Raw genomic sequence first — 13,503 nt, 5'->3', positions numbered from 1 at the left:
ATACATAAATTTTCTCTTTATAGATAGCGATCACTTATATGTTCTTCGCTTGACTTATGTTTCATTAATTTTTGTAATACAAAACATGCAATACAATATTTGATTTATAATAAAGAAATGAATAAAGTCATCCAATTAAAACGCAGATATAGGCAATGATGGTAGTGTTCTTGTGTACTGCTGTTGTTATCATAAATTTTAGCACGCTTCATAAAATCACCAAGCAAGGAATGAATACCGTTGTTGTTTCGCGATTAAAATAATATACATTTCAGATAAAAATTTAATACAATTTTTCTTTTCTTTGATCACATTTGTTGCTCTTTACAGAGAAAAATTTCAAGGTACTTCTTGTAAAAGAAAATATAATCGATAACTTTTTTTTTCTTACTGCACACCGAAAAAGTTTCCATAAAGTTTTGTTGACAAGGCAATAAATGCCTTTTCCATTCTTAATCGATTACCCCTTTTTTTTTGAAAATTCAAATGTTGCATCTTTCTTGTTGCAATAACATTCGGGTGTTTTAATTTCTTTTATTACGGTCACTTACAATAATTACATAAGTAAGTAAAACGGCATTTCTTTACCAAAAAAAAAATTTTTTTCTGAATAGTTTTGGAGTTTTCTCCTTTTAATAGCAACTTTTTGAGTGTTTATAAATTATAAATAATTAAATTAATAAAATTTTCTTTATTTTATTTAACTAATTTCCCTTTTAAACAGTTCTTGCGTTATTTTTTTTAATCAATTCTCTTCTATTTTTTTACTATAAAACATTTTTGTGGTAAAATTTTTTCAATATTTTATTAATACTTCACGACAATTTTTTTATAAACGTCCTGCTTTACCAATAATTTTTACATTATTCACTTATTGACCAAAAAAAATTTTTTTTTTTATTTTTCAATTAAAAATTTCGTCGCCAAATTCCGTAACCGCTTTCTTTTCTATCGCTGTCTTCCATCTTCCCTACCGGAAATCAAAACCAATCGAAACCCGACAAAACCCGTCATTAAACTTTTGCTACTGGGAGCACTTAACAATCTTATGACTTGCATTCTGTTTTAACGAAAGAGATATGAAACGAAATTGCTAAACTAAAACATCATATTACAGACTTTATAACAATTTGATTACAGTTAGTGACTTTAATTATGATTTATTTCAGCCATCCAACTCTTTTTATCCTTATTTTGTTACCACAATGGATACGTGTCTCCAAAATTACTTTAAACTTCAACATCGATCTAATTTTCTTATAGATTACTTTGCGACTAATGGAAATATAACTACTGCTAATTCGAGTCAAGCGATTATTCCTACCATATCTTATCAAGCCTTAATTTTTCTTGACTTCTTTGTTAAATCAGATTATATTGAACATATTATCGTTTCCATCAATTACGGAAAGGCGGACATAAATGCCATTATAAGTCACTTGCGACATTACACTTAGAGTAGTAATGACGGCAACTGGCAGACAAACTATAGGCTGCTGATGATGATACTGATTTGTTATCCAACATAGACGTCTCCGAAGTCAATAACTGCTTTATATAAAGTTAATTTGAAATTTCATATATAAATCCTGGAATTTCCCAAATATCTGACGGGTTAGCTGTTTCGAAACTTGCCAGTCAAGATGCCAAGATGCCCTCCGCTTGGTCCATTGTGGTATTGCCTTATAATTTCACGAGTTCTCGCTTGTGGGACCACCAGTAATTTCTTAGATCATGCAGCATCCTCACTATGCCGTATACGCCGCAAGCATCCATGTTCAATGATGGGGCATTGCCACGGAGCCCAACACGCTTTGGAAATGGAACTTTCCCTTTAAATCTCTTCCCAGGTGGGACGCTTCTCCTTTTCTAAGGCCTTTAATATTGCGTTTAAATCTTCGTCGGCCATTTGAGCACTGCCTATGTCTTCCTTCGAAAAGCTTCCGTTGGTCTCCACAATAGTCCAGCAGATGGCGACACCTCCTTTATTCTCGTTCTTTACGCAGTGTTTGCAGTGCGGGTCGCATCATCGTCTGAACATCGTATCCGCATTGCCATGCGATTTGCCAATCCGATGGGAAATCGAGAATTGATAAGTTTGCAAATTTTTCGATCCACCTGGCCAATTATCCTTCTGGTTCTTTAAAAATGAGTAACCATTGCAGAGAAATCTGGACTGTCCTTAGGTGGAATTGTTGTCCATACGGATATTTGTGGAAATGCTTGACAGATTATGTTATTGCCAGCAGTTCCCGTCGCGTAACACAATAATACCTCTCGGATTTGGATAGGCGCTTTCTGTAATAAGCTATTACCTTTTCGTTACCATCAATTTGCTGGGAGAGCACGCTGCCTAAGCCTTCTGTGCTTGCATCGGTATCCAGTATAAATTTTACTCCTGTTACTAGATAAGCTAAAATGGGTGCTGACAGCTCTTTCAACTGCGTGAATGCGCGCTCTTGAGACTGCCCCCTTATGAAAGGCCGATTTTTCTTGGTAAGATCATGTAGTCGCCTAGCAACCATAGCAAACCTGGGGACGAATTTGCGGTAGTATGCACCAGGTCCTAGGAAACTTCGAACTTCATGCTAATTGTTTGGTCGTGGCCATTCTTTTACTGCTCTGATTTTCTCTTCATTCCTGTGAGTTACAGTCATGGAGACCTTGTGTCCAAGATATGTCACTTTCTTCCCAAAGAACATACATATTTCGGTACTCAATTTTAAACCCGCTGCCTGCAAGAGGTGAAAAACAGTTGCCAGATTTTTTAGGTGTTGCTTGAAATGTTTACCCATGACAATAATATCATCCTAATACACCAGGCATGTCCTCCAGTGCAGCCCTTTTAGCACGCAGTCCATTAGGTACTCAAATGTGGCAGGCGCATTGCATAATCCAAACGGCATTACGGTAAACTTGTCATGTTCGGCGACCTCCACCTGCCAATACCCACACTTCAAACCTAAGGTTGAGAACCGTTGCCAACCTGCCAATGTGTCTAAGGTATCATAGATCCTAGGCAAAGGGTAGCTATCCTTCTTGGTCACTTTGTTCAACTTCCTATAATCCACAAAAAATTTGGTAGACCCGTCTTTTTTTAACAATAACTGCTGCCGAACACCAAGGGCTATGCGATGGTTCGATAACTTTTGGCTCTTTCATATCTTTGATCAAGTCCGCCACTTCTCCTCTTTTGGCCATTGGAATTCTTCTAGGCCGTTGCCGAATCGGATCACCTCCGCAATGTTCGTTAGCGTTAGTACGGCCATTTGAATCCGTACCGCCGGCAAAGATGGACCAATTTTCCAACAAAAACTTTTTGGAATATTTCTTCTGCTGCTCATCCAGATTGCTGGTCCATCCTTTTATGAGAATTTCAGCCTCTGGGGATAACATTGGGCATGTTTTCGCAATTTCGGCTTGATGATCTACTACATATTCGGCTTTTTGTCATTGTGCTATAATGTCTCCTTTGTGAATTTTTGTTGTAACGCTGGTCGGGTTTAATAGCCGTACTGGTATTAAGTCGTTGACTGATGGTACAACCGCTTTTCCAATGATGATGTTGTCTTTCGCATATTCTTTACTCCGCTCGACAACCCATATCTTGTTTACCCTTAGCTCCACGGTAGCCGCGGCCCACACTATTGCTTCGGAGTTTGGAGGGATCTTCTGTTGTCGTTGTACGACAACCTGTAACATTTCGGCTTGTCTGTTGTATTCCAAGGTCAATGACAAAGTTATATTGGCGTATTGTAACACTTGCCTTTTCATATCCAATACCGAGCTTTGCCATAAAATCCATCCCCAATATTACCTCATCCACTATATCTGCTACCAGAAATTCATGCTTTATCGAAACATCGCTAATCGAAATGTTTCTCATAACGTTTTCTTTAACAGCAGCTTCCGCATATGTTGGTGTTCGAAACCGTGCTCCAATTAACGGCTCGAACTTTTCTTTGACTATTGTACTGTTGATAATTGAATGAGAAGCACCATTGTCCAGGGTGATGATGTTGCAGCCCTGAATTTTCCCAACGATCGTTAGGTTGCTGAGTAATAACGATGCTAGGGCTACTAAATTTCTGAGTCAGCCGTTGCCCCGCTGTGCCGAGTCTTTTTAGTTTAACGCCTGTTCCTTGGATATCTTGCTGGCACCTTCATTAATATTCCGTGTAAGGTGATGTGAAGGGTGTTCTTTTGTGTTTTGATCGGCAGTCCCGTGCAAAATGACCAGGTTTTTGGCAGACATAACACTTGCGTGTTTTTGAACCCGGCACTTTCTTATTTTCGCACAGGACTTGTCGAAGCGCCGCGCAGACCACATCCAAATTATCCTTCTCGCTGGTAACTTCCGTGCGTCTCACATTCATGCTTGACGTCCATAGCACACTAGCTGCTTCTTGTGTAAGCGCGAAGCCAAGCATTTCCATAAACGTCGTTGTAGGTGACGTCCATACAGCTTCTTTAAGCTCCGCGTCACGAGGACCTTTAACAAAGGCGTCGATTTTTAATCTTTCCAGCACACGGTCGGGCTATATGTCGGGATATACGCGAGATTGGCCAGGTGTTGGATTTCGGTAGCATAATCTTTCATCCTTTCGTTCAGCTTCTGGCAGTGCGAAGACAACTCTAGGTGGCTATGGTTCTTCATATGTTTGCTACCATAATTGCAGCGAATTCCGTCCTTTTTTTCCCTTCCAGGATTATCTGGATAATTTCCGCTGATGCTCCTATTAAGAAGGTTATTAATGCGACCGCTTTATCGTCGTCTTCCCACGTATTTTTGTTTGCGACAACACCAAATTGTACCTTGAATGCGTTGAAGTTAGTGGTGCCGCCAAATAGGGGTGTTTTTACTTTGTTAGAGCTTGTGGTTACGTCATTAGTTTGTAGTTTAGCCATTTCTTTTTTTAATGCTTTTATTTCACTTTTCACGGCGTCTGCATCTTCTTCTTGGCATTTATTCTCGCATCCAACTGGCCTAACGCATTATCAACTTTTTCTTCCAGTACACTGTCTTTGCTTCACATTTCTGGAACGTTTCGTCTATATGTGTTGACTTTCCTGTATTCTCTCGTCTATTTTTGATTCTATCTGTTGCGGTTATTGTTGCATTTGTTGTAAAAACTGCATAACGTTTGATATACTTGGAACATCTTCGCCTTTTTCCTCGCTGCGTCTTTCCCCTACTGCGTCTTCCCTCGATATTATATTCGAATTCAATTACGAACAGTTCCTCTCCGTCTTTTTCTGGATGTTCGACCAGTCTTTGTTTTAATTCGGCTTTGCTACCGGTTGTATGAAGGTTTCTCTTACCCAGCTCCTGTTTAAGCTGATCCAATTTGTGTTCTTCTAATTTCACCATTCATTCTTGGTTTCCACGATCTCACTTCTGACACCAGTTGTTATAAAATTCGCTTTTCTAAGATACAGTCCGTATTACTGGACCGTGGATATTCTGTTCAAGAGAAGTACACTTTAAAATTCTTTGTAATACTTTAAACTGCTCAACTCAAAATTCTTTTTCTACTAACTCTCCTTTCCACAAATATTCTATTTATATACGTTTTTACCATCATATTACTAATACCTAATTTTATAGTTTCATTTTTAATTCGTTAACCTGATTTTCTGGTACTCGTTTTCCTTGGCCGGCAGCTGCATAATGGGCTTGCGAAATTGCACTTGGTCTTTCCACTAATCGTTTTCATCGGCCGGGAGTTGCATTTTTTGGGGAGTTCATTATTTAATTAGCTGCAATCAACTGGATTTGGAATTTTCGTAACAACAGTTATGAAAAAGTGAATCGGATAAGATTTATCTCCCATCTTTTGGTTTACTAAAATAGAAGCAAATTATTTTTACAACTTCTTTTACTCATTACTCTTAAGCAACAGTCAAAACATCAGTGTAAGCTTTGTGGATTTTTTATGGAAAATAGAAAAAGACGATTATGCGCATGATATAATGCAAATTAATAGTTTGGGGAAAAAGAAATCCATTATTTTTATATGAGATTCAGGACTTTATTTAACATGCTTCGGATTGTCAGATTTGGGTCAAATATGCAGCGTTTTGTTGTATGATTTGTTGCCATTTTAAAGGTAACTTCAAACTGCGTCTCTCATAGAAGTCCTGGTCTCTATTTGCAAAAAACTCTAGTAGTCGATTTTCACAATAGTCCCTAGATTCCAATTTTTTATCATTAAAGAAATTTTGCAATGCAAAAAAAAGATGATAATCGCTTGGTGCCAAGTATGGACTGTATGGCGGATGCATTAAAACTTCCCAACCAAGCTCCCGAACTTTCTGGCGAGTCACTGTAGATGTGTGTGGCCTAGCGTTGTCCAGGTGGAACACCTCTCCTGTCGGCCAATTCTGGCCGTTTCTGGTCAATCGCTATTTTCAAACGGTCCAGTTGTTGACAGTAGAGATCAGAATTTAGCGTTTGGCCATATGGAAGCAACTCATAATAAATAATCCCCTTCCAGTCCCACCAAATGCATAGCAAAACCTTCCTGGCCGTTAGTCCTGGTTTGACCACCGTTTCAGGTGCTTCACCGCTCTTTGACCACGATCGTTTTCGCACAGGGTTATCGTATGTGATCCATTTCTCATCTCCAGTCACCATCCGTTTAAGAAATGGGTCTATCTCATTCCGTTTGGCCAAGGCTTCGCAGATGGAAATTCGATCCATCATGTTTTTTTCTGTTAATTGGTCTGGGACCCAAACATCGAGCTTCTTTTTGAATCCAGCTTTGTGTAAATGGTTTAGAACTGTTTTATGGTCGATTTTTAGCTCCGGGGCTATGTTACGACTGCTAACATGCCGGTCAACTTCGATCATTTCTCCGATTTTATTGACATTTTCGACGATCGGCCTACCTGTGCGAGGTGCATCTTTAACATCAAAAATTCCTGAACGGAATCTACGAAACCAAAATTGAACATAATTGGCTGTTACAGTATCGGAACCATAAACACCATTCACAATTTTAGCCGCCTGGCTTGCATTTTCGCCTTTGTCAAAGAAAAACTGTAAAATGTACCGAATTTTCTCTTTGTTCACTTCCATTTTTAACACGCTGTAACTCACAACTGAATGCACCAAACAAAAAACAGCAAAGGAATTTTTTTTACTGCGAAATGGCACCTTTCCAACGAGCATAAATCTGAAATTGTTTGATCGATACTTTACGAGAAATCTATCAGTGCAGCCATCTACCGAAAAAATAATGGATGCTTTTTCCCCAAACTAATATTAAAATTGTATTTTGTTTTTCAACTACATATCTGATAGTTTAACTAATGTATGGGAAAAATTAAAATAAAATGGTATGTAAATATTGCAATATTAAGCCGATACAAATTATTTTATCTTTGTGGACATAAAATAATATAGGTTATCTTAAAATCAAACTACAAACTTAAAATTGGTACAAAAGGTAGGAATACGAGGTCCGTAAGTTACTAATTCTTAGTTCCTTACATTTCTTATATTTGAAAATACCTAATCAATTTGAGACGTCCGTACATGTCTCCTTAAAACTGAAAACACATTATTATTATCTCCCTGTCCGCGGCAGCTGGATTACTCTGTAACGCGGCATTTGAAGTGCCAATTATGTTTTCCCTGAATTTTTTTTGACGATCTAAAATACCTAATCTTTGGGTGTTGTGGAAGAATATTAAGTACGTTCATCTCCTCGAAGAATTAAATTGGGTATTGTCAGCAAATCTCTTTGTGTGCCGGAATTTGTCTGGTTCTATTTTTAATTAATCTGAGTTTTCTAACGATTTCGGAGGTGAAATGTCGCCGAATAATCCGAAGCTGATATATGCGACGTAAAGTGCTGTTCTGCTCATCTTTTATTTAAGTTGAGTAACTCCTCCGCGTTGAGTGGAACCTTAGCTTTTGTGAACCGTTATTTCTTCAACGGGAATGAGTGGAAACTGACTTCTTTCAATGTTTATTCTTTCGCTTCTTTTAAACTGAAAATATCTGATAAATTTTTTAATTAGAGTCTACAAAAATTTCTTTCGACGAGCTCTAACACATACAGTTCTAATGAAAAAGTTCACCCAGATCGTACACAATGTGCTTTCATTACATTCAATTTCCATCTATTTGCTGGTTTGAATTGTAGGAACTATTAGAAAGTATTGTTTATGGAGAACGATTATTTAATGTTTATTCCTCCGTTAACTTACATACGTAAAGTAAATGTCGAAAATTTCAGATTACTGTCTTTCATAGTTTGTGAGTAATGAACACAAACCCATAAATTATGGCTTAGAAAAATATAGATATGTTTACTTTATGCTTTACTGCGGGCATTTGTGCTGACAAATATTAATATCAACCTTCGTGTAAAAACCAATGCTTTTAACAAATTTCAAGTCGATTTTCGTCGAAGCTTGACTTTTGCGACCAGAAGGGTGTCAGAAACGCACGTCACAAAGATACACCCTGCTTCGATATAAAGCCACACGAAGGCGACGTCCTAACCTCAGGCGAGGACGGTGGAAGTATAACGAAAACCAAGAATCCGTAAGGATCTATCCCGAGATAATACGAAGACCGTTCCGATTTGCGGTTGACCCCTGCATAAGGCCACTAGTTTGCGGCCATACCACCGCGTCCAATGAAAAAAAGACAGGCGGACAAGTATGGCTTAATCGATTTAGACTTTCACGCTGATTATAAATATACATATTTTATACAATCTTTAAAGCTTCCTTTTGGATGTTACAAACATAAAGGTGAAATGAGCATACCTTCATCCTTCGGTGATATAAAAACAAAAAGATAAAATGAAAATCAGGCGGTGTTGACGACCATGGAACGATTCTTCATGCTGCTGCTGATTACAATGTTATGTAATCATCAAGATGATAATGATGTTGTTGTTGCGAAAACTGAGGCTGATGATGATAAACTACCCTAGTAACGAATACAATAATGGCTGCTTCATTAATGTTTTCCAAAGCACCGTCTCCTTCCGCTTAAAGTCATTACGCTTTCCTTTCCACTGTTACATCGTAGACTTTCTTCAACAATTGAATATAAATTCAAATTAGATGGTGTTTTTTTTTAAATTAATTAATTATATGAGCAGAACAAATCTCAACAAAGAAGCTGGGACACCATTCGGATATCCGAATAAAACACAAAGACAATTCAAAATAATAATATTAAAAATGAACTATCTAAATGGAGAAAAAGGAAATACCTGCGGAATATAACGCAAAGTAGCCGAAACAACAACACCACAACAACAAATTTCTCACGACTGGTAATATAGACAGTCCTTTAAAATTCTATTTGCTACCAATACTAACAACCTTCGATGGCGTCATAAGAAACGATAATCTAAAAGACTTATCAGCGCTAATCCATACAGCCGGTAACTATTTCACTATACATAATAAGAAAAAAACCCACACAGGGCACAAATAATTTATGCATCCACACTGACCATATGACCAGCTATCAACGAAATCAAGTAAAAGAAATAATAAAAAGCGACAAGAATCTTTTTAGGAAACTAACCGAAAAGTTCAAATATATCACTATTGTAACAGGAGAAAAGCACACAGTCAATGACACACCCATCTATATCAAAAGTTGCCCATATCCTTAAGCACTAAAAGAAAAAGAAGTAAAGAAACTACTCGATGACGGAATTGTAAGGAAATCCCGTTCACCTTACAACACATAGACATATGGGGACATGACAATTCAGGACAAAGAAAACACAGGCTCATCATTGATTATAGAAAATTAAGAACAGTGATCATACCATATGTACCATTGCTAACAGAAAAGCTGTATTGGCAAACAAATATTTTATTGTAACAGATTAGTATGCGAAGTTCATCAAATACCCTTAAACGAAACTGACATTAAGAAAATAACTTTCTCTGTCAATAAAGGCAAATACGGATTTACGAAGTTGGTATTTGGATTTAAAAATGGACCAGCATTTTCCAAAGATTGAACATTGAACAATAATTTACGAGACTGGCTAGGAAACATTTGCTACGACGATCGACGATATGATTATTTTGAATAAAGTTGAAAAATCCCATATAGAATACATTAAAAAAATATTCCAAACTTTAGAAAAAGCGAATATGAAAAAAACAATTAAATAAGACTGAGTTTTTCAAAGAAGAGGTTGGGCCCTTAGGATTTATAGAGTCCATAAACGGAATTAAACGTAACACAAAGGAAGTATCAACCATAATCAATTTTCGGCATCCTAAAACTTTTAAACCGTTAAGATCATTCCTGGGACGTTCAGGATATTACAGAAAATTTAATAAACGGTTTGCTAAACTTTTAAGAGATTAAAACCTACACAAATAAACCTACGCAAAAAAACCTTTGATTAATTAAAAATCGCTAAATCGTCTCTTACCATAACTTTCGAAAAGTAAATTGAGCCAATAGCAGACGCATCCTACTTTGCAATAGGAGCCAAAACCGAACGAAAAAGAAACGTCAGCATATACTCTCAGCAATAACAAACAACATGATACGATGGAAGTGCATCCATACAAACCGGGAAGAAACACACAAAGCAAAAATATCCATCCAGAAATAAATTCACTTATCCCACCATAACATAGCACAGACAGTTCCACTAAAAACCCTATACGAAATATAGAAACCGCAATAAATGTTTTTAAAAATCAACTAAAGGTAAACACAGAAACAGCTTCATTATACCAATTCAAGATAATTCCCTGGATACCAGCTTCACATTATAGAAGAATCTGATTACAATGATAACAGATTAATGGAAATCCTAAAACGACACCTCAATCTATCATGCATCAGTGGTACTAATTCATCAAAACGACCAGCGGCTAAAACTGCGGGCCATCAATGTAACCGTAAGCAGTACCGCGGCCCTGGCACTCGGTTGAATGGGGTAAGAATTATCTCAATCGACTACCCCAAGGGGTCTTCAAAGCGCTCCCTTGGAAAGAATCCGTCACCAGCACTAGTCAAACGTAAAACTTCAATTTGCTGGTTACACTTTCCGGTCTAATTTGCGCTTATTCCCTTATAATCGAAAGAGTGGCTGAAGATGACGCTGCCAACGTTAAAGCCGGTGGAAGGCGGCGATCTTAAAGCCATGTCTGAAGAAGAATTACCAGGGTCAGAAAAGGAGCGTGAACATTGACGTTAGGAAGGATCTCCAGAGGGAGATCAAAAAAATACAACGCTCCTAACCCTGGCAGTAGAAGTACTACTGAAGACGTGCGCCGTTAAGTAAAGGGCCCTACTGATTGCGCAAGGTTCCAGACGCATATGAAACTTAAGTATCGTGTCTCTAAGGTTGCATTTGAGCCCTCTCTTTTTTGCTCCCAAGGAACATTGCACTGTCAATAGAAAGGCTCTTAAGTTATCGTAGGGGTGGCGAACAGAGCCATAATTTTTAAGGATTTCTTGTTCTGCAATTTTTCAAATAAAAAACAATTTTAAATTTACGCAATTACTTTTTCAGGCACACTCAATATTTTAATGTCGTCTACAGACAAAGTATGAGCTTCCAAGGGAGCCTTCACAAACGAGGGTCTGGACGTAGCCCTCATCCAAGAGCCCTGGCTAAATGAGAGCGCTATGCAATGCCTGCGCACTAAAAAAAATTACTTAATTTACAACACCTATCAGTGACGACCTAGAGTCGTCTTGTTCATTTGAGACAATATAACTTTCTTACCACTTCCAAAATGTATACTGGGCGATCTACAGAGGCTATTAAAAGAGCCCTGGAACACAAAAACATTGCAAGCGTCATTATCAACTGGATAATAAATATGCTGAATTTCAAGCTTATTATCTCAGAGCTAACACGGTCGTGCTTAACTATAAGAGCAGACAGAGGCTTCTCTCAAGGGGACGTGCTCCCTCCTCTAATTTGCACTGTAGTCATAGATGGTTATGGTTATACGGACGATCTTACTTACTTACACTTACCGCATGCAAAAGGCCCTAAATATTGAAGACAAATAGTGCGAGGATAAAGAATTAAACATCAATCCACAAAAAGCAGCCATGGTGCCCTTCTCGAAAAAAAAGAAATCAACATTGAACAACGTCCATGCACATAATGTTGTCCTCGAGTATTAAAATGGGGTGAAATACCTGTGTGTCAATTTTTACAAAAACCTAACCTGGAACTCTAATTTAAGACAGTTAGCCGAAAAAGCGACCAGAGCACTTGTATTTTATTTAGAGCTGGAGCTGAGTTTTATTCCTTTCCATGACGTTTACCATAAAATATTATGAAATTAGTATGTGTTAATGCATTTGTCGGTCCGTTAAGCCATTGTCATCCGCACACGCACAAACACAAACTCTTACTTACCTCATATTTGTGAACCCATACATTCAATTTAGACAACGGACATGATCAGATTGTTTGCGTGCAGAAAAAGACCTTCAAACCTTCTATTCGCTCAGATGGTACCATCTCATACTTCCATAGTCCGGTTGGCAAAGCCGCAATGTGTATTTGGCACATGCACAACAATTGGGCAGTCTGTAGATGATGACATTGATGGTAGGTTTCTAATCATTCCCTTGGTTTTCCCTTACATTTTTTCTGTTGTTGTTCGTATACTTAGCGTTTTTATTCCAACAAAAAAAGGATTGGTATGCCATTTTCTTCTCTTTTATTTTATTTATTTATTTATTTTTTTTTTTAAAAAGGTTTATCTTTAGGTTAGCCTATTAAATACATAGTTACATACACCAACATACTTTTCTATTTTCAGTTTTTATCTTTGCATATTACTTTTCCTTTTATACTGAGTCTTAACATTTCAGGTTTGTTCAAATTTATTGTATTTGTACATGTATCAACTGCGTTTTTAAAACTTTCTTTTAAAAAATTTTAACATATTGCTGCGAAATTCGCTTTTCTCGGATAAGGTCCTTATCACTAGATCGTGGATACTCCTTTCAAGAGAAATATATTTGCACGTTTCCACTACAATACTCTTTTATTTACATGTATGCATATAATTTTTAGAGGTCAAGAATTTCGTGTTTTACTAAAAACTAATGCTTTTTGCGTACATGTATAATTAATTGCCTTCTATTTTAGGCACGTTCCTCAGATTATATTCTTTGGAATCACTCTCAGCATTAATCCATCGTTTTTACTCAAAATCTTTTTAAATTTTAATTACACTTTTCCCACGTTTGACATTTTTTTTGTCGTTTGAATGCGAGGCAATGAATCGACTATTTTCTCGATGATTAATTGGAAAATTAAAACTTTTCAATTTCAATGACCATCTGACCAATTGATCAGGGAGATCCTTTTGAGACGTTGACCACTTAAGTGATTTGTAATAATTTCAAAGTTTTTGTGCATAGACGAGATAATTCCTTTGGGCGCTATTAAATTGATGAGACATGTAAGCAATTGGAATTTCTTCTCCATTTTGGTTTGTTTGAACTTATACGGCCTCTGA

At 37.2% G+C, this 13,503-nt stretch overlaps 1 protein-coding gene across 1 annotated transcript; it reads right to left on the bottom strand.

Annotated features, from left to right (window-relative positions):
- Positions 1 to 1,834: 1,834 nt before the first annotated feature.
- Positions 1,835 to 2,525, bottom strand: LOC119642465. Its single transcript, XM_038041618.1, has 2 exons — positions 2,316 to 2,525; positions 1,835 to 1,996 (listed from the first exon to the last, which is right to left on the bottom strand). Exons 1-2 carry the CDS (start codon positions 2,523 to 2,525, stop codon positions 1,835 to 1,837), a joined length of 372 nt encoding a protein of 123 aa, XP_037897546.1.
- Between the last annotated feature and the right edge of the window lie 10,978 nt (positions 2,526 to 13,503).

The sequence above is a fragment of the Glossina fuscipes genome, unplaced genomic scaffold (genome assembly GCF_014805625.2).
Source record: "Glossina fuscipes isolate IAEA_lab_2018 unplaced genomic scaffold, Yale_Gfus_2 223, whole genome shotgun sequence".
Lineage (NCBI taxonomy): Eukaryota > Metazoa > Arthropoda > Insecta > Diptera > Glossinidae > Glossina > Glossina fuscipes.
Note: the sequence above shows the minus strand (reverse complement) of the source record. Positions and strands in the feature narration are given on the sequence as shown.